Source organism: Bactrocera dorsalis, chromosome 5 (assembly GCF_023373825.1).
Source record: "Bactrocera dorsalis isolate Fly_Bdor chromosome 5, ASM2337382v1, whole genome shotgun sequence".
Lineage (NCBI taxonomy): Eukaryota > Metazoa > Arthropoda > Insecta > Diptera > Tephritidae > Bactrocera > Bactrocera dorsalis.
This window is the reverse complement of record NC_064307.1, coordinates 24,606,061-24,628,412: the sequence shown is the minus strand read 5'-3', so window position 1 is coordinate 24,628,412 and position 22,352 is coordinate 24,606,061. Positions and strand designations below refer to the sequence as shown.

General features: G+C 32.9%; 3 protein-coding genes across 3 annotated transcripts; 1 reads left to right on the top strand and 2 right to left on the bottom strand.

The window, feature by feature from the left end:
* Positions 1-3,219: 3,219 nt before the first annotated feature.
* Positions 3,220-11,366, bottom strand: LOC105224895 (RNA polymerase II-associated protein 1). The gene is made up of 16 exons (XM_049458261.1): positions 11,146-11,366; positions 10,785-11,080; positions 10,483-10,720; positions 9,936-10,401; positions 9,652-9,862; positions 9,309-9,586; positions 9,088-9,254; positions 8,849-9,012; positions 8,695-8,777; positions 6,977-7,196; positions 5,213-5,364; positions 4,593-5,145; positions 4,394-4,532; positions 4,095-4,325; positions 3,455-3,642; positions 3,220-3,397 (listed from the first exon to the last, which is right to left on the bottom strand). The coding sequence occupies exons 1-16, from the start codon at positions 11,270-11,272 to the stop codon at positions 3,233-3,235; spliced, it is 3,678 nt and encodes a 1,225-aa protein (XP_049314218.1). The 5' UTR covers positions 11,273-11,366; the 3' UTR covers positions 3,220-3,232.
* Positions 6,975-8,834, top strand: LOC105224894 (general odorant-binding protein 69a). The gene is made up of 5 exons (XM_011203132.4): positions 6,975-7,397; positions 7,471-7,549; positions 7,602-7,693; positions 8,357-8,459; positions 8,522-8,834. Exons 1-5 carry the CDS (start codon positions 7,329-7,331, stop codon positions 8,620-8,622), a joined length of 444 nt encoding a protein of 147 aa, XP_011201434.2. The 5' UTR covers positions 6,975-7,328; the 3' UTR covers positions 8,623-8,834.
* A 793-nt stretch (positions 11,367-12,159) lies between the features above and the next one.
* LOC125778839 (SET and MYND domain-containing protein 4) lies at positions 12,160-17,574 on the bottom strand. The gene is made up of 5 exons (XM_049458253.1): positions 16,920-17,574; positions 16,662-16,844; positions 16,190-16,529; positions 15,166-15,287; positions 12,160-13,191 (listed from the first exon to the last, which is right to left on the bottom strand). Exons 1-5 carry the CDS (start codon positions 17,278-17,280, stop codon positions 12,248-12,250), a joined length of 1,950 nt encoding a protein of 649 aa, XP_049314210.1. The 5' UTR covers positions 17,281-17,574; the 3' UTR covers positions 12,160-12,247.
* Positions 17,575-22,352: the final 4,778 nt, after the last annotated feature.

Here is a 22,352-nt window from a genome sequence, read left to right as displayed (position 1 = left end):
GATTGCCGAAAGCTTGAAAATATGACAAAAAAAATTAATGTTTAAAAAAATAAACTTGATGTTGCGTAACTGCCATTTAGATCACGTCTAAGAGTGAGCGCATTTGTCAATCTTATATGTGCTGTTTTCAATGAGGCACTATTTTTTTCGGAGTTGGACTTTTCGACTACTTGGTTTGCATTCAATTCGGTTTGTCATTTCATAATAAACACACTTACTCCGGAAAAACGTTCGAAAATTGAGCAAATTTATTACCAAAATAATAGTTCACGCGACGCATCGCGCGTTGCGTCCAATATTAGGTTGGAGTAACTATAGCTCAGTGTCGTACCATGCTTACTCTAGTGAATAATCCTCAGAGACGGTGTACAGTGCGCATTGAAGACGCTATTGAAGACGCTATTACTGTTGTGGAGTAGAGTATCACAGAAGACGCAAATGAGTCCATCCGACATCGTGCGTAGCAATTGCAGCTGGACCCATTCACTTTATGGAAGCTTTGCAGAAGGATCTTGGTTTGCGGGCTTACAAAATCCAACTCGTGCAAGAATTGGAGGCGAACGACCAACAAGCGCATCGCATATTCGATAAATGAGTCCAAAGCGAGTTGGTTACCGACCCCGATTTTCACAAGAAGATTTCTTTCAGCGATGCGGCACATACATATTTGGTTGAAGGGATACGTTAATAAACCAAATTTCCGCATTTGGGATGATGATAATCCACAAGACATTGTTGAGAAGACGTTACATTCTCAAAAACTCACTGCCGGCGATAATGACTTTTTCAGTTTCACACACATTGGAAAAAGGAAGTGGGATCAAATGTTCTTGAAGTGCATCGAGGTCGTTCAACGCATGAATAAATTGTGGATAAGTTGACTTATGGGTTTCGCCATCAATCCAAATAATACTGAGCTAGTTTTATTTACTAGAAGATATAAAATTACTGATATGTATTACTCTTCCCTCGTTGGGATGCTCTTTCATTCCTGGATAGGAAGCTTTCATTCGAGTCAAACGTTGAGGAGAGAGTAGGGAAGGCATCGATCGTCTATACCGCTGAAGAAGAGGAATTGGCCTCTTCTCAAAAGTTCCGGCTCTAAAAAACCGTAGTTAAGCCAATGATGTTTTATAGGGTCGTTCTGTTGTGCAGTGAGCTAGCAAAACACCATATGAGGGCCCCCAATAGGGACTTACTAAGATTTTTGCATTCCTACCAATCTGGATCACTGTTAGCGGACTCATCTCTTGACGTTTCCTTAACTGCTCACACATCTGCGAGGGATATGGAGCGGGGCAAAGTGGTTGGAAAATAAGTACAGTGAGAGGTGGAGACTTTTGTTAAGATCCGATGAACATTCCGTGTGCTCGTTATACGCTGGTCAACAACCAGAGCTTGTGTAACTAGCCCATAGCAAACCGAAGAGGTCCGCTAAACTACTTGTCCTTAGCAAATTCAATCTCGGCCAATTGTGGGTGTTTTGGCTTGACATTGGTACAAATAGTATATTGTCAAAAGCTTTTTGCCAAAACTGTACAGCTAAGGCGAGTTGCCTCCCGACGGGTGGGTTCAAGTAATCGGAACGGACCCGGATTTGAAATAACCACACCTTCGGCGAACCTAGCGAAGTGGCTGGGATTGATACTAACCGCCTTAACATATAGTTACATATTTTTGATCCGATCCAAATTAGATTATAGCTAGCTTTCATTTTTTAAGAATAAATTAGGTAATTATGTCAAACAGTATTGAAATAAACTCTACTAAGCTTATTCAGTTTTAGTTTTTTTTTCGCACAGTAGGCAATTTAACACGCAAATACGGTCATATATAATATATCGACATATACGCACACACTGATCTCAAAACAACTGTATTTTTAGCTAAAACTATAATTTTGGGGTTAATTAATGTCAATTGCAATGCAACGATATGTCAAAAAGCCAAAAAGAACAAGAAACAAAAACAACAAAAAAAAACGTAATGGCGTTAGTTTTACGGGCTCGTCGGTCCCACGCCAACGCTATAATTAAATTTTCTTACATATTCCAACAATCAGCGGGTGCATTTAAAAATTACACATGTGAACTCAATTATAATTATAAAATATTTGTTTGACATGCATGAGTATGTCTATGTATGTGTGTGTGCATGTAAGTGTCAAGCTTTAATTGAATTAAGTGTAATAAAGAAAAGCTTTCATTGACATTCTATAAGTGCCAAGATCAAACTAAATACTGCGCTATAAAACTCAATAATTTATTACATACCTTATTTAAAAAATTCCGAAACCGAACTCGAAATTACGAAACTTTCATTGTTGTAAACAGATCATGCGCGGAATTGAAGCAGATGAATTTGGAAAATGCTTGTATTAATTTTTGTTGAATCAAATAAGACGAAATGCAGGCTTTGCCGAGGTATAAGAAACTTCTTGAAGGTATATGGCGTCGGAAAATTTTGAAAATTGTCCTAAAGATTTGACGACATAATGGCAGTAATTCTTTGTTCAGCTATGATTACGCATTACAATTGATAAATAACTTTGTTTGCTTTCCATCTTTTATTTTTGGTTCCATTTTCGTAATTTCGTATTTTCAAAAACTCGAAAATTTTTGGTTTTTAAAAGAAATTTTATAAACATCAATTTTGCTTTCCATATTTATTTTGTAGTACGATGTTCGAAATTTCGAAGATTCGTATTTTCGAAATTTCTGAACTTTTTGTTTTTTTACAGAAATTTCTGATTGCTGGAGTTTCTTGTGTTTCGAAACTTCGAAATTTGGTATTTTCGAAAACTCAGAAACCTTTATTTTTACTGATATGCTGGATTTTCTTGTTTTTCGAAACTTCGAAAATTTGTATTTTCAAAAAAATCTGAAACTTTTCTTTTTGCCGATTTGCTGGGTTTTCCTATAGTTCGAAATTTCGAAAATTGGTATTTTCGAAAACTCAAAAACTTTTTTTTACGGAAATTCCTGATTTGCTGGATTTTCATGTAATTCGAAATTTCGAAAATTCGTATTTTCGAAAACTCACAAATTTTTATTTGCTGATTTGCTGTATTTTCTTGTATTTCCATACTGTTAATGCATGATATTCCATTGCCAATGATAACTATTAACGAGGTTTTGTAGCAAATTTTCACATTGTTAAATGTGGTATTATAAATATTATGAATAGAAATTTTTTTATTATTACTTTAGTATATATTTTCATTAAATTATTTTTAATTTTTCGTCGTCTTTTTAAAATGTTCCAGGTGATATTTTGCAATTTTGTAGGGTATAGTGCCAACACGCACTTCGTTCGTATTCAGCATGAGCGCATAGGCTTTGATTAAAGACTCATCCTGCTCGGCGGGCTCCAAATATGCGACCAAGCCGTTTATGAGCTGCAAGTAAATATTAGTTGGAAAAATTTTAGAGCCTACTAAGAGACAAGTACTTACCAGCGATTCATCACAATTCAGATAACACAGCGCAGGCGCATAATCCGACCACATACGACGACGCCACTTACTGTCGTATTTCTGCGCCATTGGCACCAGTACTAAGGAACCGAACAATTCATCGCCGTAGCTGGTGGCTTGAAAGTGATCGACGAACAAGGAGTATAAACTCTCGAACTTGCACTTGCCTGCAAGAAATGCAATTAAATTGTTGTAAAATAATAGCAGAGTTGTATTTTTATTTCTAAGGCTGTGTATATATTAATACTAGAAGCCTATCAATATCCTCAGAGTTAAATAATTTGCTATAGTATAAAATCCTCTCATTTATTACTAGAAAAACAAAAAAAAACAAGACGAATAATAATAACATATTTACGGATCAAGGGTTTGCTAGTGACTGAAGAGGGACGCTTATTAAAAAACACAATACTTTTGAGGTTATTTGGACTGAGTATTAGAAAACGGTTAAACGAAGAGATAACACCGATGTGCGTCACTAATTTACCGTTACATCAGGTGTATTAGTACTCATCAGCGAGAGATCTATGCAATAATGGTGTATACATGGCGTTAATACATTGGTTATTGGAATTGCACACAGCTTTAGTCCACAAAATTTGCCACATCAAATGCTTACCTATGACCGCCTTATCCAAATCGAATGTATAATTCTGATATTTGTCATAAAAGCGCAGCAAATGTTTACGCAGCAACGGGCGTATTTCCTCATTCAGAAATTCACTTTCTGGGCCCATAAACGCAGTCATAGCATACATAAGTTCCTCGGTTGGCGTTACAATTTTCAAATTCGAACTCGAATCCTCCAACTCAGTGACGAGTGTGAGCGTCATTTCCAAAATATCACGTTCTAAACAGATGAAGAAATAATTTATAAAAAATCCATTGTGATATAAATAACTATTTGCAATAGTTTACCAGAGAAATCAACCGTTATCTTTTGTGGCGCATTATCGATGAAGTTTTGCAATATGATTTTGAAGAAAAAGTAAGGCCAATCACGCGTTAAAATAGCGCTAGTGTGTGATGACTTAGTCAAGCTCAAATTCGAAGGTTCCTGAGGGAGTAAGGAAATTATTTTGTTTGTTAAATAAATGTGAAGCGCCAAAAAACTCACCACAACAATGTAGTGCGACTGCGCCAAGCCGACAAAAATCTCCTCCCATTTGCTTAACGCCGACTCAGACACATTTAAATACTGCGTATTGAATATTATGCGTTCAAAGAGTTGCTCTATCTCCAGTATATGCTCGGCGCCGAGACCACACAAATAATTATAGACGAGTTGTAGTATTTGCGAGGAGTTGAAGTGCTGCAGCAATTCACTGCAACCCAGCAACTTATAAACGAACTGCACTTCGATTTTCGTGTAGAAGTTGCTGCATAAATAATGATTCAAATTGTTGGAGAGCAAAGTGAGATATTGTACAAAAGTCTTCGCTATTGGTGGCGTCATTAAAGCATCTAATAGTGGCTTATGGACTGCAACATGACTTCGCGACATTTGTAATTCGATGTGAGACCACAGGGTGTTTAGTAGAAAAACGCTATATGCTTGCGGTATAATCAACTGGGGACCGTCCTCATGCAGCAGCACTGCGCCCACATTAGGTAACGGTGTATGCACATAACGGCGATCGCCTGATTTGCGTAAAATTACAGAGGAGGTGCTATTTGCATGGAATAATGTGTATTTAAGCAATGAAATAAATGAATATATAATTTTTTGGTACTTACATTAGTTGTTTGACACATTTCCTAAACGATGCGGAAAGTAAAAAATCACGCAAATATTTCGTAATAAATTCGTTAAAATATTTATATTCATCGCGTTGTATTTGCCAATTAGCGACATGTAGGCAGGCGCTGAGAAGAGTTGTTTGGGAGAACTGAAAAAAAGTTATGAGAATTAAATTGAAAAATTGTAATTAAAAAAATATTAATTGAAAAAACTTAATAATAAAAAACTAATTAGAAAAAATAATAAAAAAATAATTAAATTTAAATAATGATAAAAAAAATTAAATTTAAATAATAATAATAAAATAATAATTAGATTGAAATGGTAATAATAAAAAATTAATTAGAAAAAAATTAATTAATTAGTACATATTGATAAATTAATTAAATATAAATTTAAAAAAAATATATATATAAAAAACTTTAATGAAAAAATAATCTAAAATAATAATGCAAAAAAATTAATAAAAAAATATTGAAAAAAATTTATTTAAAAATTACAAATTGAAAGATTAAATATTAAATTAATTTTAAAATATAAAATATGTGCGTACTTTGATTTTGAAAAAATAAATTAATTGAAACAAAAATAAATAAAAAAAATTAATAAAATTAATCCAAAAGAAGTATAAAAAGTAATCAAAAAAAACTTTACTAAAAACACACAATTCAAAAAAAAAATGTAAAAAAACGTAATCAAAAAAATAATAAAAGAAAAATGTGTTTAAGAAAAATAAAAATTAAAAATTAATTAATTTTAAAATATTAAAAATGTATGCTTCGATTTTGAAAAAAATAATAATAATAACAAATTAAAAAATTACAATAAAAAATCTAATTAAAAAAATCAAATTATAATTATTAATTATAATAAAATGTTTGTATTTTAAATGTTGAAATAAAATTGAATTTAAAAATAAAATATCTAAAAAATTATTTAGTCAAAAATTAATTAAAAAAAAATTTTTAAGTTAAAATTTATTTATAAATTTCTTTTTATTTTATATTTTTAACATAATAATAAAAAAAACTTTATTAAAAAAAATAATCTAAAACAATGAATGTAAAAAAATCATCAAAAAATAATAAATAAAAAAACAATGAATTTTTTTTTAAATACAAATTAGAATTAATTTTTAAAATACAAAAATGTGTGTACTTTGATTTTGAAAAAAAAAAATTAATAAAAAAAACCAATAATAACAAATTAATTGCAATAATAAAAGTAATAAAAAAAAATATTTAGACAAAATTTAATTTAAAAAACTGTATTCAAAAAAATAATCTAAAAAACTTATAAAAAACAAATAAATAAAAAATAAAAAAGAGCATTTAAGAAAAATACAAATTAGAAATATATTTATTTTAATATGATTAATAAGTAATTTATAATTAATTTTTTTTAAATAATTTTTGACTAAATAGTTTTTTAAAATCAGTTTATTATCATTTTATAATTTTTTCTTTGTTATTGTTGTAATTTTTTCTTTTCAAAATCAAAGTGCACACATTTTTATATAATTATTAACCTTATTAATTTTTAATTAATTTTTTATAAATAATTTTTGACTAAAAAGATTTTTAAAATCATTTTATAATTTAATTTTTTTTTTAATTAAAAAATTCAAATTGGAAAGAAAATTATAATTATTAATTAAAAAATGTTTGTATTTTAAATTTTAATATTAAGTGAATTTGAAAAATAACTAATTTTTCAATAAAATAAAAATGTGATAAAATGTTATACAATGTCAACTTTACCTCGGTAACATCGCTTCGTGTCGCACGATAAAACCAGGCGGAACAGCATTTATTAAGCATTTCGCTCAACATATGATTTGACTTCGCACTGCAGGGCTCACTGCTAATTGCCATCAATAAAGCCGAAGCGTGTTGTCGCAGCAAATACGGACCGCCCAACTCGAACTTTAAGTAATTGCAATGCCACTGCAACATATTATAGAAGGCGGAGTCCAAACGGCTGCGCTTGTCATAAGCGGAAAACACAACAAAATTATTATATAAGGAGTACATGATTATTTAGGAGTTGTTGGAGTATATAAGCACATGTTACGGAATTCAGCACATTTCTTTGTAATTTAAAAACTGCACAATGAACACCAAACAGTTTGTATTTCTCGTAATTATTTATCAATACACATTCTACACAGGAGTGACCACTGTGAGTAACAGTTTAAAATATTTGTAATATATTTTTTAAACTATTTCTTGTAATTACTGCCGATAAACAATAGCTGGAGGTGCCCAAACATATGGTATCAGGTGTAAAGAAATTGACTAATATATGCATAAAGGAATCTGGTGCCAGCGAAGGTTTGTAGATAAATATTGTTTAAGAAGAAAGTCTATAAAATATTTTTTACAGATTTATTTAAGGATATCAGGGCGACGGGAGAATTGCCCAACAATCAAAATTTAAAGTGTTTCATGCATTGTGTGCTGGACAAAATTGGATTGGTAAGAGAGAGAAGTGTAAAATAAATAAAGACAAAATAAGTGAAAAAAATAAAAATCATAATAAATTGATTAAAAAAATAATAATTATTATTAAATTAAAACAAAAGAAATTAAATTTAAAAATTAAAACAAAAAAAAGTTCATTAAAAAATTAAAACAAAAACCAATTCATTAACATAAAAGAGAATAATAATAAAATAGAAAGTTATAATAATTACTATTTAATGAAAAAAAAAATGTAAAATAAAATTTAGAAATCTTAAATAAATAAAAAATTATATAAAATTAATTTTATAAAATAATTAAGATAAAAAACAAACAAAATATAAAAAATACCAATAATAAAATAAACATAATAATTAATATTTAATGAAAAAAATGTAAATAAAATTAAGAATACTTTAATATATAAATAAAAGATGTATAAAATTAATTAAAAAATAATAATTAAGAAGAAAAAAAATTTAAAAAATAAGAATAATAAAATAAAAATTAATTATTATTAATATATGAAAAAAAAAATTAAAATAAAATCAAAAAACGTAAATAAATAAAAAAAAATCATATACAATTAATTTTAAGAAATAATTAAGACGAAAAACAAAATGAATTCATCTAAAATCTATATTAATTTGCCTACTAAAAACTATACTAAATTTTTAGATTGATGATGACAACATCGTGCACTTGGATAATCTCATTGAAATAATGCCACCCGATTTTGTGCCGATAATCGAACAGTTGCACACAACATGTGGCACAAAAAGTATGTAAAATTGTATTTATATGCAATTTAAGAAAATATTATCAAAACGCTATTTTAAACAGGTGGCGCGGATGGCTGCGAAACGGCATTTTTAACAATAGAGTGTTATATAAAAAAAGAGCCAATCATATCAAAAATGTTGTTTTCAACATTCGCGGATTGATTTTGCAAATGAAAATAAATAAATAAATAAATACGTAAATAGTAAAACGGATGTATTAAAAATTAAGCGCACCTGTAAAGCGAATCGTCAATACGCAGCAGCAGCAGGCAACGCACAATGCGCAAGCTCTCAATTTGCACCTTAATCATGGCATCCTAAAAAGTAATATATAAAATATATAGCATTAAATAATTGTAAATATATAAAAAAAATTATATTTAACTACTTTAATATCGCTGCGGTACGACAAATAGTTGATCAGTATTTCCGACAGCTGCATATTCATCAAACGCACGGCGATGCCGAGATTTTGTGTAATTAAAATACGCACGAGTTTAAGGCATAAGAATTGTGGTTGATAATAAAATTGCGGCGTAGACAAGTTTGCTTCTATGAAAAAAACAAAACAAACAAAATTTTAAATACTTTATTTCGTTACACACACAGTATACAAGCATTACTAACCCGAGTGCGCCAAGTCTGGCAAGAAATGCGCGAAGAGACACTGCATTAGCTCGTTATTGGCGACAATTTTTCCTGAGATGTCCTTGTTTGTGCGCGCCAAGCGTATGAGCAGTTTTAGACACGACGTAACTGTGCTATTTTCCGGCTTGACAGCGCTCAAAATAAAACTAATAACAAAATATTAGTTCACTAAATTTATTTTCACTAGACTAAACACTTACTAGATGCGCTGCAGAATATTTGTGCGCAGCAGGCACTCAATGAGATTAGTTTCCGCTAATTGAAAATCGCTCATGGAAGTTTTACTCTCATTTTCCTGCTCTTCGAAGTCACTACGAAACATGGAACGATTGCTTTCGTCGTGCATTTGTAATTGTTGCATTTGTTTTTGTAAATTTTCTAACGCATTCAGATCTTTAATATCAGTACTCATGTCGGCTGACTCCAAACTGGGTTGCCAATGACAGCCTGGATTTTCGAAAATGAAATCCAGTAAAGTCTATAAAAACAGATAAATAAATATAAGTGATGATTCCCTAAAATCTAATACAAAATCATAAATACCTCATCTGCCTCGTTGTAAAAGAGAAAAGCTAGCGCTCTTGACACGACCTCCAGCACGGCTGGCGTATTATCATCAAGTCCGAGACGCAGTAAGAAGAATATTTTCGAAATTGGCAACTCTAAGACACCGTCATAGAAGCCTTGGTTGTATATGCTTAGAATGCCACCAATCGCACCGAATGCCGATATGCGTTGTTGCATAATATTCGAGCTAGATAGAATTTTATTTACGAATATAAAGCATAATTAGATGAAAATTCGAACCAATAAAAATAATTACAAACCGTGCCAAGCGAAAAAGTTCTTGCAGCGTGTAACCGGGTCTATGAGGCTCATCTCCGTGCAGATAAAGTTCTCTATCATCTTTTGTGGGAGAATTACTAGCAGGTACCACTTCTGTGGTGGATATATTTTCAACCGAGTATGGCAGTAGTACACCCTTCCAGTCGAAACGCGCCTCAAATTGTTCACCCGGCTTCACAATCGCCGTACTTTCTCCGATATCACGCATCCATTTAAGCTTATCAGTCTCAACTACATCGAAGTGTACCCAGTTTTCCGCTTCACTTTGTTGTAATATATCATATGCCGCATTGCTAGGTGTTATAACGGAACTTACATCCATAGGTTCTTGTTTCTCAAACTTTTCAGAAGGTTTGGTGTTAGTAGTAGTGCTTATAGAGCTTGAAGGAAGCGCTTGGATTGATTTTTCTTGACGTCTCTTTTTCAGCAATTCCAACAAAGTGGGGTCTAAAGTCGTTAAATGTATATAAATAGATTAATATCGTATAAAAAAGCTTCAAGGTAAAAATATTTGATTTAAGCATTTACCTATCGAATTCAAAAGTTTCTCTCTTTCTGCTAAGATGTCATCTCTATTCATTTTGCTCAAAACATCTAAGTTTTCTTTATGCACTTCTGCAGCAATTGTAGAATTGCTGACTATCACACTTTCGTTACCATACATTTTGGTCAAATCCTCTGAGGTTGCCGGTACGTGGCTTTTCATGAGCTGCTTCTTACTTAGACCACCAGATGCAAATATACTTTTGCCAGATTTTGTAGAGTTCTAGAAATTCATTGAAATTCGTCATAAAAAACTTGAGCTTATTTTGATATATCTTTTCACTCACTTCCAATGTGGTTAATTTGATTGTTGGAAACCCGATATTTTCTTCAACTTCCATACCGTCATTTACCATTGGTGCATCGAATTTTTTCTCTACAATATCTCCAAGCACTATCTCACTAAACTTTTCTACATTGCTTGTGTCCAAATTTCCAACAATCTTCTCTTGTATTTCTCCTAAGATTTCCTGCTTGACTGTCGGAACTGACGCTGCGCTATTAAGCTTTTGCTCTGCATTGTCATTAGCACTATTTTCACTTGGCTTCTGGCGGCTCCTTACAAACAACGATTTTTTGGTTTCTATATGTAATAAAATATTTAATAAATATGAATAAAGACTTTCATTTAAATTAATGTATGTATACCTTTTGGCACTTTAACGAACTGCGCTGCCGGTTGGAGTTTTGGATTTTTCGCCCGTTGCGATAAAAACTCATTTTGCATCCGCAATATATCCTCCTCGGTTTCACCACTTTGTGGTCGTTTTATCATTTTCAAACCTTATTATTTCAATAAAAAGCCTTTTAAAGGTTCAAATAAGTTTTTACGAATTTCACATTTACTTCGCGCGAATGCAAATAAACAAATCCCATATGATATTCTGGTGTTGCCAGCTGCAACTGAAATAATTGTATTTGTGAATATTCGCGAACGAACAATTTATCATTCGTTCGTTTTCATTTAACCCTTGTTGTACGAAACAATGTATGTAAATATTGCGAATATTAATTATATTAAATGAAATAAGCCTTTTCATCCAAATTAATTTTTAAATACTTTTTATAAAAATTGAATGCAGTTGTTGTTCAGAAAACATTTCCTAATTAGTTTGAGGACTGATATCTTTTAGGTTCGATCCGGTTGTGTGAACTCAATTTTCGGTTTACAGAAAAGTTTCAAAATAGGTACCAGTTTACAGAAAGTTATGTGGTTTCATTTGATAAAACATTGTTATATTTAAATCCTTCTGAAACGCGGTTCTGTTCAAGGAAGTTGTTGTTGTTGTAATGAGTATTTAATCCCCTTGGGGATGATAAGGATTAAATAAGTTGTTGGTAGGCGTACGAGTTGTCATCGACGTCATCCTTTGACGTGGTCGAACCAAAGGGAAAAGGGTGTCAGATGAGTAAGGTTAGGACGACATGCAAAGAGTTAGCTAGTGCCATACGGAGACTCATTGCACGATGGATATATATTTGATATGTCAAGGTCTATTCTGGATAAGTAGGAGTCTCGCAGTTACTTGAGCTCTTCTTCTCAAGGAGGTATTTGCAGCTGGTTGTTGCTGGATACAAATCTGATTCTCGTACGCATGACATTTAAAGTAACTGTCTGTTCTTTCGGCTTAAAAAGAAGGAAGGACATCATATGTAACACAATTTCATGTCTTCTAATAAATTTATTTAAAATATTATTATTTCTCAAAGGCTTTTGAAAAAATAAATATTTCTTACACTTTATTTTCAACTATTTAAAAGTGGTACCCCCATCGGCTAAACACTTGATCAACGAATGCTGAGCTATAATTGTGTCCTTGTGGGGCAAAACTGCTATTTCGAAAAACATTTCAATACCTTCTTTAAATTGCTCAATTGCTTGCGGTATGTTTTGCTTGTGCATGTCCTCAGCGGCTTTCCGATAAAGCTCCTCTATTTGAATCATCTTCGCTACACTAGTTTTCAGCGAAACATTTTTTCGGCAACGCGCACAGCGCACCTCTTTGGATATATCCTTCGGGAACTTCAAAACATTTGGGCAATTTGCAGTGAGACAACGGAAACGAACTTGTTTATCGATTTTCTGTATTGTTGGCCAATTCTCTTGACAAGCCATACATTTACAATCGAACAGGTAGCGTCCACGCAGTGATCTTTGGCGCTCTTTCAAATTTGTTTTGGTGAAAATCGGCCCGTAGTTCTCAGCTATCACTTCGTTCGGCTGATGTGGCTTTATGGTTGTCAACACCAGTTTCTTTCCAACAAAGTAACGCGCCACGCTCGGCCAGCACTCGTGATTGAAATAAGCGCCTGTCGCGTAGATGGCGGCCCCCACGTAAACAACTTTAGAGCCCTCAAAATGGTGTTCCTCGGTTATTTTAGTCTCAAAAACTTCGTGCGCGTTGTATTGTAGCACCTGCAACAGTCCAAGGAGTGCGGCACCAACTTGCAACTCAACAGCAGTTGGATTCACACCTTCACTCTTACGACGTCCAAAGTATTGCGCTTTCTGCAAACAGCGCAATAAGAAGCCGGCCATCAGTGAACGTTGTAAGTAGTCTTCGGCTTGTCGGCTCTCAATATGCGCACAAAGATGCTCATACATTGAGTTCGCATCATGGATGGCACTCTCCACGCTCGATGCTTGTGTGAATACACGTAAGGCCAAGTAGCAGAGTATCGACATGCCGGAACCTGAAAGATAATGAAGAGGGATTCGGTTTTAACAAACTTACATATAACATTGTTGAAATTATTTAATAAAGCATAACAATTTGTGAAAATATTTGTGGAAGTAGTAATTAAGGACTACTTCTGTAGATGAATGATATTTTGCTGAAGTTGGACTATAATAGATGCATTCAGGGGAGACTTTGCTGCAGAACCTTGAGAAAAATTACTACGAGACGTCTGCCACTGGCTCTATAGATACCGACGGGTTTTAATGAAGGTGGTTTGACAAAACTCGGAAAATATCTTTTACGCGGATGATTATTTACTTACAAACTACGTTTTCGTCAAACTTAAATTCGTATTCGTACCTAACTAATATCTACAAAACCTTAACGCAGTTTTTCAACCCGAATAATTTTACAACTTCATTGCTAACTCTTGCGTCAAATCACCTGGCCATAATAATCTCGATTGAAAACCTCAACCCCTCGGCTTTTATACTGTGGACTTCCCAGAAGATAATTGTGTCGGTTTCACAGAATTCTCCGAGAGCACCTTCACAGCACTACTCATTCCTACGGACGTAATCGTTGGCGAACGTCAATTCCGTAAAGTGATCGCTGCTGTTACTGCTCGTTTCATTACAGCTGGAAAAATTTGTGTAATACGACCTAATTTCCCAGATGGAGCATCAGTCTTAACTAATGAGCGCGACACCTTTCAGATCCACCGAGCAAAAGAAGTCCCCCGATCTCTCCGCTGTGGTGGGCAAACTTTGGCATACTGTCAAATCCCTGTTCAACCCAAAGCGACATGACGATGGCCATGTGAAAATCAAAAATATATTTATGAATAATTCCAAGTGATTTGAAAGCAGTGGTTAATCCTAATAATAGAAAGTACTTGGTCACATAATAATACATAAAAATAACATTTCTGCGACCGATTGGATTTTGGAGGGGACAGAAACTAGTTTACTAATCAAACTTCTCCTGACTAAGAGATATTCAGAATCTTTGAAGTCGATGGTAAATCAGAGAAAAGTCCCTACAATTATGTGTAATATATTCGAAAACGGTAATTTTCGAGCAAGACTTGAGTAGTACTGGCTTACAATTATTAGATTTGAACAATCGATTCTCATTTCCACGGACCTTTGTTGTACTACGTTAGATTGTCTTCACTAAGAGATTCTGTCAATAGACGTTAAAGGATCGAACATCTAAGGAGACCTTGTCAGATTGAAGTAAAAACTGAAGAATACATCTAGTATAAGTCCCACGTCTAACTACTTTCAGTTTCAGAACGTCTTGCCTTATAGTAGGTAGGATTTAAGGACGAGCATCTTTTCGGAGATTTGATAACAATGCTAGTATAGTTCCATTTCGGATCAGAATTAGTTTTTTATGATTACTGGGTTTCACGATTGTTTGCTTAAGGGGTATTTAGTTCCCTCATAAAGAAACACTGAACGATAGGCTTTTGGAAAATACAGTATACCAAAAAATACGTAGAAAAAAATAACATATTTTTTGCATCGATAGAGCTGTAGATGGAACATGTGTATATTGCTTGGAGATATCGTGCCTTCTTCCGCCGACAATCGGAGCATGATTAATTTATATTTATAGTATAGGTAGTCGAAAAAGTCTTTTCGTATATTTTGCAGTCGTATATCTCTAGTGCTACCAATCACATTGTGTCATATCATATAGTGCTGAAAAGGTGGCATTTTAAGCTTTATTTAACCAAGAAAATTCGGGGAAGTTGAAAAAAAGTCACAGCTCTTCAAAAATCATGACCGATCATCATATACCATTGATCTGCGATTATGAGCTACATTGTATTCCAGGGCATTAACGCGTTTCGTAGCAACGTAGTATTCTCTTTAGTGTAAGTATTTAACACATTTTTTTTTCAAACCTTGTTAATTGGCTTAATGAGCTACTTAATTGTATAACTCTAATGCGAAAATATAAACGTGATTTACATTACCTATGAAAAGATCCATAAAGTGGCATTCAAAGCGATGATAACTGTCACATGCTTCTCCCATGCATTGCGCAGAGCAGAAAGCGATTCCAGAGCAATTAACACATGGCACTGGAGTAATTAACCTGCAAATGTAGACTTTTAGTGCTAATGCATTTCAATTTGTAGAAAATGTAGCATTAATTTACGTAAATATTTTTACGTAAAGATGGTAAAGGTTTATAGACATATATATAATTCATTGATATTTATATATAATATACAATATTTGCTTGGCCAAATGTGTTATATATTTTTATGTATTTAATAAATGCTTATAACTAGTTTTTATTCGATCGTCCAATACGATAACTGTTAACTAACCATTTTTTATTGCCAAAATAAGAAGAAAAAGCCTTGAGAGATTACAATGTGTTATAACAAAACAATAATATTTGGTGAGAACTTGAGTTTAGGGGTTATTTTATCTGCCTAAAGTATCGAGGTAAAGTGAGAGAAAGTGGTCTAGAGTATAATTTCCAATTGCATTTATGTATCAGAATTTCCTAAATTTCCTTTCTGGTTTTTTGAGAAGGTTTTGTAAGAGAACTGCAATTTCAAGACGTTCCAGTATGGTAGAGGCATGGCATTGTTGAACCGGATCCACAACACTATTCGCTATGTTATTATCTTGCTTTGAAAGACTTCGATTCATTGACGCCTACTTCTGCAGTCTAACCGTCTAAAAGTTAGACAAGAAAAACGAGTAAACCGCGTTCGAAGTATTCAGATGAAGTAGTCTCTCCCTAACTTATTCGACTCTGCAGGAAAATTGAGTTCGAAGTGGTGAGCTGAACTTATTCCTGTCTAAATCTCAAAAGGTATTGAAACCTCGCAGCATTTGAAGACTATTCACAGGGTAACAGTACTTTCAACGATATAATGCCGAAAGCTTCAAATAGAATGGTCTCCAGTTGTGAGCTTCTTTGAACTACATTATTACAAGTATATAAAAATACTTAATAATAAATCTTCAACTCGTACATACCTCTCGAAACAATGATGACAATGACTGCCATAATAATTAGGCGATAAACATGCGGCAACTGGATTCTCGCAGAGCACAACGTCACCAGTCTTCAAATGATCACCAGCAACCATGAAACGGCCTCTCTCTTTAGTCTCCGCTAACTTTACTAAATTAGAAGCACCACGTAAGTTGGGATTTTCACCACTCGCCAGAGGAGGTGCCACGGCCGATTCAATCTTTTCGCTGGGTTTTATAAGTGACAGTTCCTTGCCGAAGGCGTCTCTTAAGGCAATATTATTACCAGAGAGTTTTTCGGCAATTTTTAAAGATATTTCCGAGCGCGCAGTTTCACCCATTACTGGAAGGGATAAGAATGTTATTAATTAAAGTTTTTATGATTATTTGGGGTTTTATTGAGTTTAGTAATTGGATAGCTTAAGCTCAAAGCATAGCCGCTTCTATGAATCGAAAATCAATTTGTCACACTTACAAGCATAAGCTTTCGCTAATTTGATATAATAATCGACGTTCTCCTTCAGCTCCAAACCATAGTTTGCGGCTAGTTTAAGATCACTCATCGCAGCCTGACCATTACCCAAATTAATAAGAATTGCGGCACGAGAGCGATAGGCCATAGCCAAACTGAGACCGTTATCCACAGCCATATCCACATCTGCAAATGCATAGAGAGGAAAGAAATAACTCTAAGACTTCAGAGGTACATAAAAGAAAGCACTCTCCCACTCACCTTTCGCCGGTGCACGCATGACGGCCAAATTGGCAAGTGCCAAGGCTTGTTTAAAATCGCCCAACAAATTGAATTTATCTGCCTGTGCGCGTCGTTGCACCGAAAACAGTCCATCTTTGCCTTTATAGACCGGTGCGACATTTTCCAATACACCCAAGACCGTATCACATACCTCACGATCGCTAAAGATCGACAATATACGCGCCTCGTTCGATTTCAATTGGCTGAAATAATGCTTCAACCACTTGTCACTGCAACCTTCTTTCACCTCCAAAAAGAATTCGTTGAAGAAGCCCTTCTGATCGGACTGCACGGTGCGTGCGCTGCAGATTTGCTGATAAGAAATGTCTCCCATCTCCATACTGTAGAATGTGTGGGTATTAAATTGTGTGTGCTTTGATTTTCGAAAACGTTTTTGAATTGGAAAACACTTGTGTGTGCTTTAATAAATCGAATTGTTGCAGCGCTAATATTATTTCGTGTTCAATTGAAGATCATTTTAGACAGCTGTTGATTCCTTCAGTTTTCTTACTTAACTTTGCCCACTCAAAGTTTTGTAGTTGCACTTCTAAATATCTAAAAATAAATACTGTGTTTTTCTTTCCAAAATTCTGAATGAATGGAGATTATTGTGAATGCAAGTTTTTCAAAAACGATCTAAAATATTCACAGTATTCAATTGCTGGCAAAGAATTCCATTTCGTTTGATTAGAAATTAGAGATCGGGGTACAGTATATTTTGTAATATTCATATTTTAATTCAAATTACCGTTTAGTTTGTTATGGGCTTCCAATAAATTTTGAATAACTTCAAAATCATGTTTTTCAAAAAAAAAAATGTTTTTCCGATCGGAAATGAGAAACAACATAACCCAAAGTGAACTCAAAATTAGCTTGTGTAACTGGACTTCGGAGTGAAAGGATGGAGCCATGTTTCATCCATTGTCACATATCGGTCCAAAAACTCGGGTTTATTGCGCTTGAACATCTCCTAACACTGCTCCAAATCATCAACTCGTCGTTGTTTTTGGTCAGTTTGAATGAAACAAAGTCGGCATGGACTTTTGTTCTCCCAAATATCTGTGCAAGTCTGCTTCAAACCTATCTCGCATAATATATAAGACATCTTCTAGAATTTTCAACAAACAAATTTCGAAGTACAGAATTGATAATCGTATTTTTTTACCTCTATCAACTCAAATTATCTTTTTCCTAACCCGGAAAAGTAACCGCTACAGATAAATATAATTAATAAGAATTCCCCTCGCACATATCTCCTCTCCCACCACAACTGGTGTTTCTAAAGAGATCTAATGTTATCAGCCTGCCACATCCTCATATACCCATCTCGTTTCCAGTTGCAGCTTATCACGAATATTTGATTATCAGATGTATCACAAGCAAAAATACGCCTTCATATCAGAAAAGTGTCTGTGTCACGTTGTTATTATGTCCATAAATTATAAGATGCTGCAGTTTACGTCTTAGACGACCTCTACGTGACGTCTACGTCTAATAAATAGCTGAACTAATTCACATCTCACATGTGAATGTAATCTTCTATTTAATATTTGGAAGCCTATCTCGATTTTAAGACCGCTCATAACCGATGTGGCTCAAAACCAGTCTATAGTTCTAAAGATGATTTCTGCTTCTTACTGCAAATTTATGCTTTATAATTTAGTAAGAATGAAGTCGAAGAAGTCTTGTTTTTTATTGGAAATTTGTCATGCCTTCGCAGCATATAGAGATCGTCATCCTGCGGGAGTGGTATACCTACTAAAATATTCCCCTTTTTATCATGGAATTTTTTCCCTTGACCCGGGACCGCTTCCGCATTTCTTCAGGCCAGGCTTTCCAAGATGAAAAAAATGTCAATTTTTACCTTACTTGAGTCCAGGAATATCTACCGCTTTGTAGTCGGCATCAAACTACCTAGTTGGTTAACTTTTTATTGACTTGCATTCTCTGCGGCCGGAGAATCTGCGTTTATGTTCCTTTTTTAGTGCGTCGTATATAATAAACATACAAGAACAATTTCTGGCCATTTTTATCGCTGGTTATATTTTTTCCAACTAGAATTTCGGGATTGAGTTGTCCAATTTTGCATTCTAATATGCTTCGTTCCTCATTCCAAAGACGGCACATAAAAAAGGTATTACATGCAGAACTTTCAGCTTTTCCCGTGCTTTACAGGTATTTTTGGAAATACTTACCTGTGATCGTGGTGACTGTGCCACATCTTGGTTACGATCTCTCTTGCTTCCTTGTCTATTGTCTTGTGGTCATGTGTATCCGTCCTTCATGCCTAACGACAGTGTCTTCTCTGCTTTGCTAGCATATCAATTCCATACGTCGCTTATCTCTAGCTCTCGAATTCCAATGGAAAGGCACTCAGTTGCTGTTCTCTGCTCTGCCAAACCCTTTATGCTATCACTAATGGCATTGACTGTGTATTCATGAGCAGTTTTCTTCTATTCCTACTTGCAAGCGCACCTCCGGTATTTCCCATAAGTCTTGATAACGACATGGTTAAATTGGCTGACTTTTTTGGCAGCGCGCTGAATTTGAGTACCAGTACGTCAGTTTCCTATCGCGTCTTGAGATTTTAGGGATTGCGTCGTTTGGACAGTTTCTGAATGAAATTCAATATTTTTCTATTTGAGTTCGGTGAAAGCCGGAAAGTTACATTTACGTTCCGAAATTGGAGCTTCTTCTGGCGAACATTTTCTGTCTTATTTTGGACACTTACAGACTATTAATCAAAAAACTTAATCCACATCTAAACCACGCAGAACAAATTCCTACGTTTACTGTTTTAAAGTTTAATTATTCCCGGAGATTTACTTTTTATTTTTTGTTTTGGTGTGCGTTGAGAATTGACAAAAAGTGCTTATATACCCGCTTAAAATTGGCAATCAGTCAATGTGCCTTTTTGCTTTTTAGATTTTTTCCTGCTTTCATAATATTTTTTTTTTCATAATTACTTTTAATGTGTAACGGTAACTTATTGATTGAAGCGGTAGTAAATATTATTAGTTTCCAATTAAATTGATATGGATATGCCATATATCATTTTATAGGCTTTTAAAAGACGTTCAATTTGATAACATCCATAAAGTAATAAATTAGTATTGGTAATATATGATTGGAAAAAAGTTATATAGTTCAAAAAATTAAATTAAATTAAAAATAATAATAAAAGTTGTTAAAAAATTATAAAAAAAAAAAATTAATTTAATTAAAAAAATGAATTAAATTAAAAAATTATAAAAATTGCTAAAAAAAAATAATAATTAAAAAAAAATAGCAAATAAAAATTATTGAAATAAATAAAATCAAACATTGGAAACAGAAATTATCAAAAAAAAAAATTAAAATTATTAACAAAATAAATTGAAAAGTACTGAAAACAATTATAATTATTAAAAAAATATAAAAAAAATTATTAAAAAAATACAATCAAAACTAAAAAAATTAAAAATATTAAAAAAAAATTAAAATTATTAAAAAAACTTAAAAATTAGTCCAAAAAGTAAGTGTGAGTACCACAACGTTTGTTGTACGTTTGCTGCTGTTGCACCTTCACTAGACTTGTTATTTACATTTCGTGATTTTGTGAAATCACAAACGCAAACAAAAGCAATAAAAATATAAAAGTTCGCAAAAAATGTTTAAAAATAACTACACATTCTATATTTGCCTGATTATTACTAGCACGACAGTATGCTATCTAATTTTATCACCTAATTTCTTTCATTGATAAAGACCTGTTTGTTGACGCTATTTTATTTCTCACTTCAATGAAAGTTTTTTTCATTTTATATTTTTATTTAATTTTGCTTACGTAAGCAAATTTTTTGACTATTTAAGGCTTTTAGCCGTACACACATCCAACATATTCCGTTGCAGTTATGTATATATCTGCGTATCATGTGAAAGCAGCTTAAGTTGACTTAAGGCCTTTTTGTGATATTTTTCAGAGCCATTTCATATAGTAAATAAATAAAATTAATGTGCATTTTGAGAATTTTATGTACTTTAATAAACGGTTATTCATTTTGAAAAAATTTGGTTCCCTTGATACGGTAGCCGATCTTCAGACGGACCTTCGAAAAAATGGTATATGGTGGTGTGGAGGATTTTTTGCTCAAATTTTTCTAAAATCCAAAAACCAAAAAAAATTAATTTTTTTTTTTATTATAGATGAGCTCAGATAACAATCGTAGTACTAGTCAAAGTTTAAAGACCATCTTGTAGAGCGGAATACTTTTTTTCCAAAACTATGAGTGCGATTCGCAATAATTTTTTCATCATCATCATCAAAATAAAATATTTCGTCACCTAAAATGAAAAACAACGTAAGTAAAAAAAAAAATCGAAAATCCTTAGGCAGATATAAGAACCATTTTATAACCAAAACTCAAATTTTGTTAATAAATAACCAATATTTTATATAACCAATACCCAAATTTTTTCTCAGTATGACTGCTTTCAATTTCAATTTTCGCTTTTCCTCCGCCTGTACACTTATGAAAAGTGATGTTACGTTATTTTGCATTTTAAGTGATGAATTGTCTTAAACTAATCACACTTTAATATTAAAATCTTCTAAATTTTTCGGTTTATGAAAAAATTGTGAGCTGCCATTTTGTAAAGCATTCAATTTTCTATAAAAATTATGAAAAGAGATATTTTTTCAAATAGTTTGAAGCGAGTTTTGAATTTTTTTAACTGATAATAAAGAAAACTGTAAGGCGGAAGACCTTACAGTTAGAATTAAGAGTTTATATTCGGAGAGACATTCATAGAGGTGTCTAGGAACCTATTTTCCAGAGTATTAAGCGAAAAAAATTTTGTTTTTTTTTTTCAAAAAAAAATTTCAAAAAAAAATATTTTTTTTTGTTTTTTTTTTCACCCTAATATTTATGCTATAGCCATATATGCTACAAATTATGTAGGTTATACTTTAAGGTAACAAATAACCCGAACATTTGCACATGGGTTCCACAACAGCTGTTTTTTGCTTATTTTTAAAGTATTTTGTAGCTCACCAAGTTTCTGTGTTTTCATTAAAAAAGACACTTTAATTACGCTTGAATAAGCTTATATACTAAAATAACACTAACAAGAACTTAGCGCTTATTTTACATACATAAGTCCCACAACAGCTGTTTTTTTTTTACTTACTTTTAAGGAGTTTTGTTAGTAAACATGTAGTGTCAAACCATTAAAAAATATTCTACAATAGAACTGAGATAATATAATAGTCAAAATAACAAAATCAGGAGGCTAGCGTTTGACTTTCGTACATACGTTCCACAATAGTTGTTTTTTACTTACTTTTAAAGAGTTTTGTAGATTAAAAAAAAAATCTATAATAAAAGTTACATAAAGTTATATGCTAAACCAGAAAAATCAGGAATTTAGCGT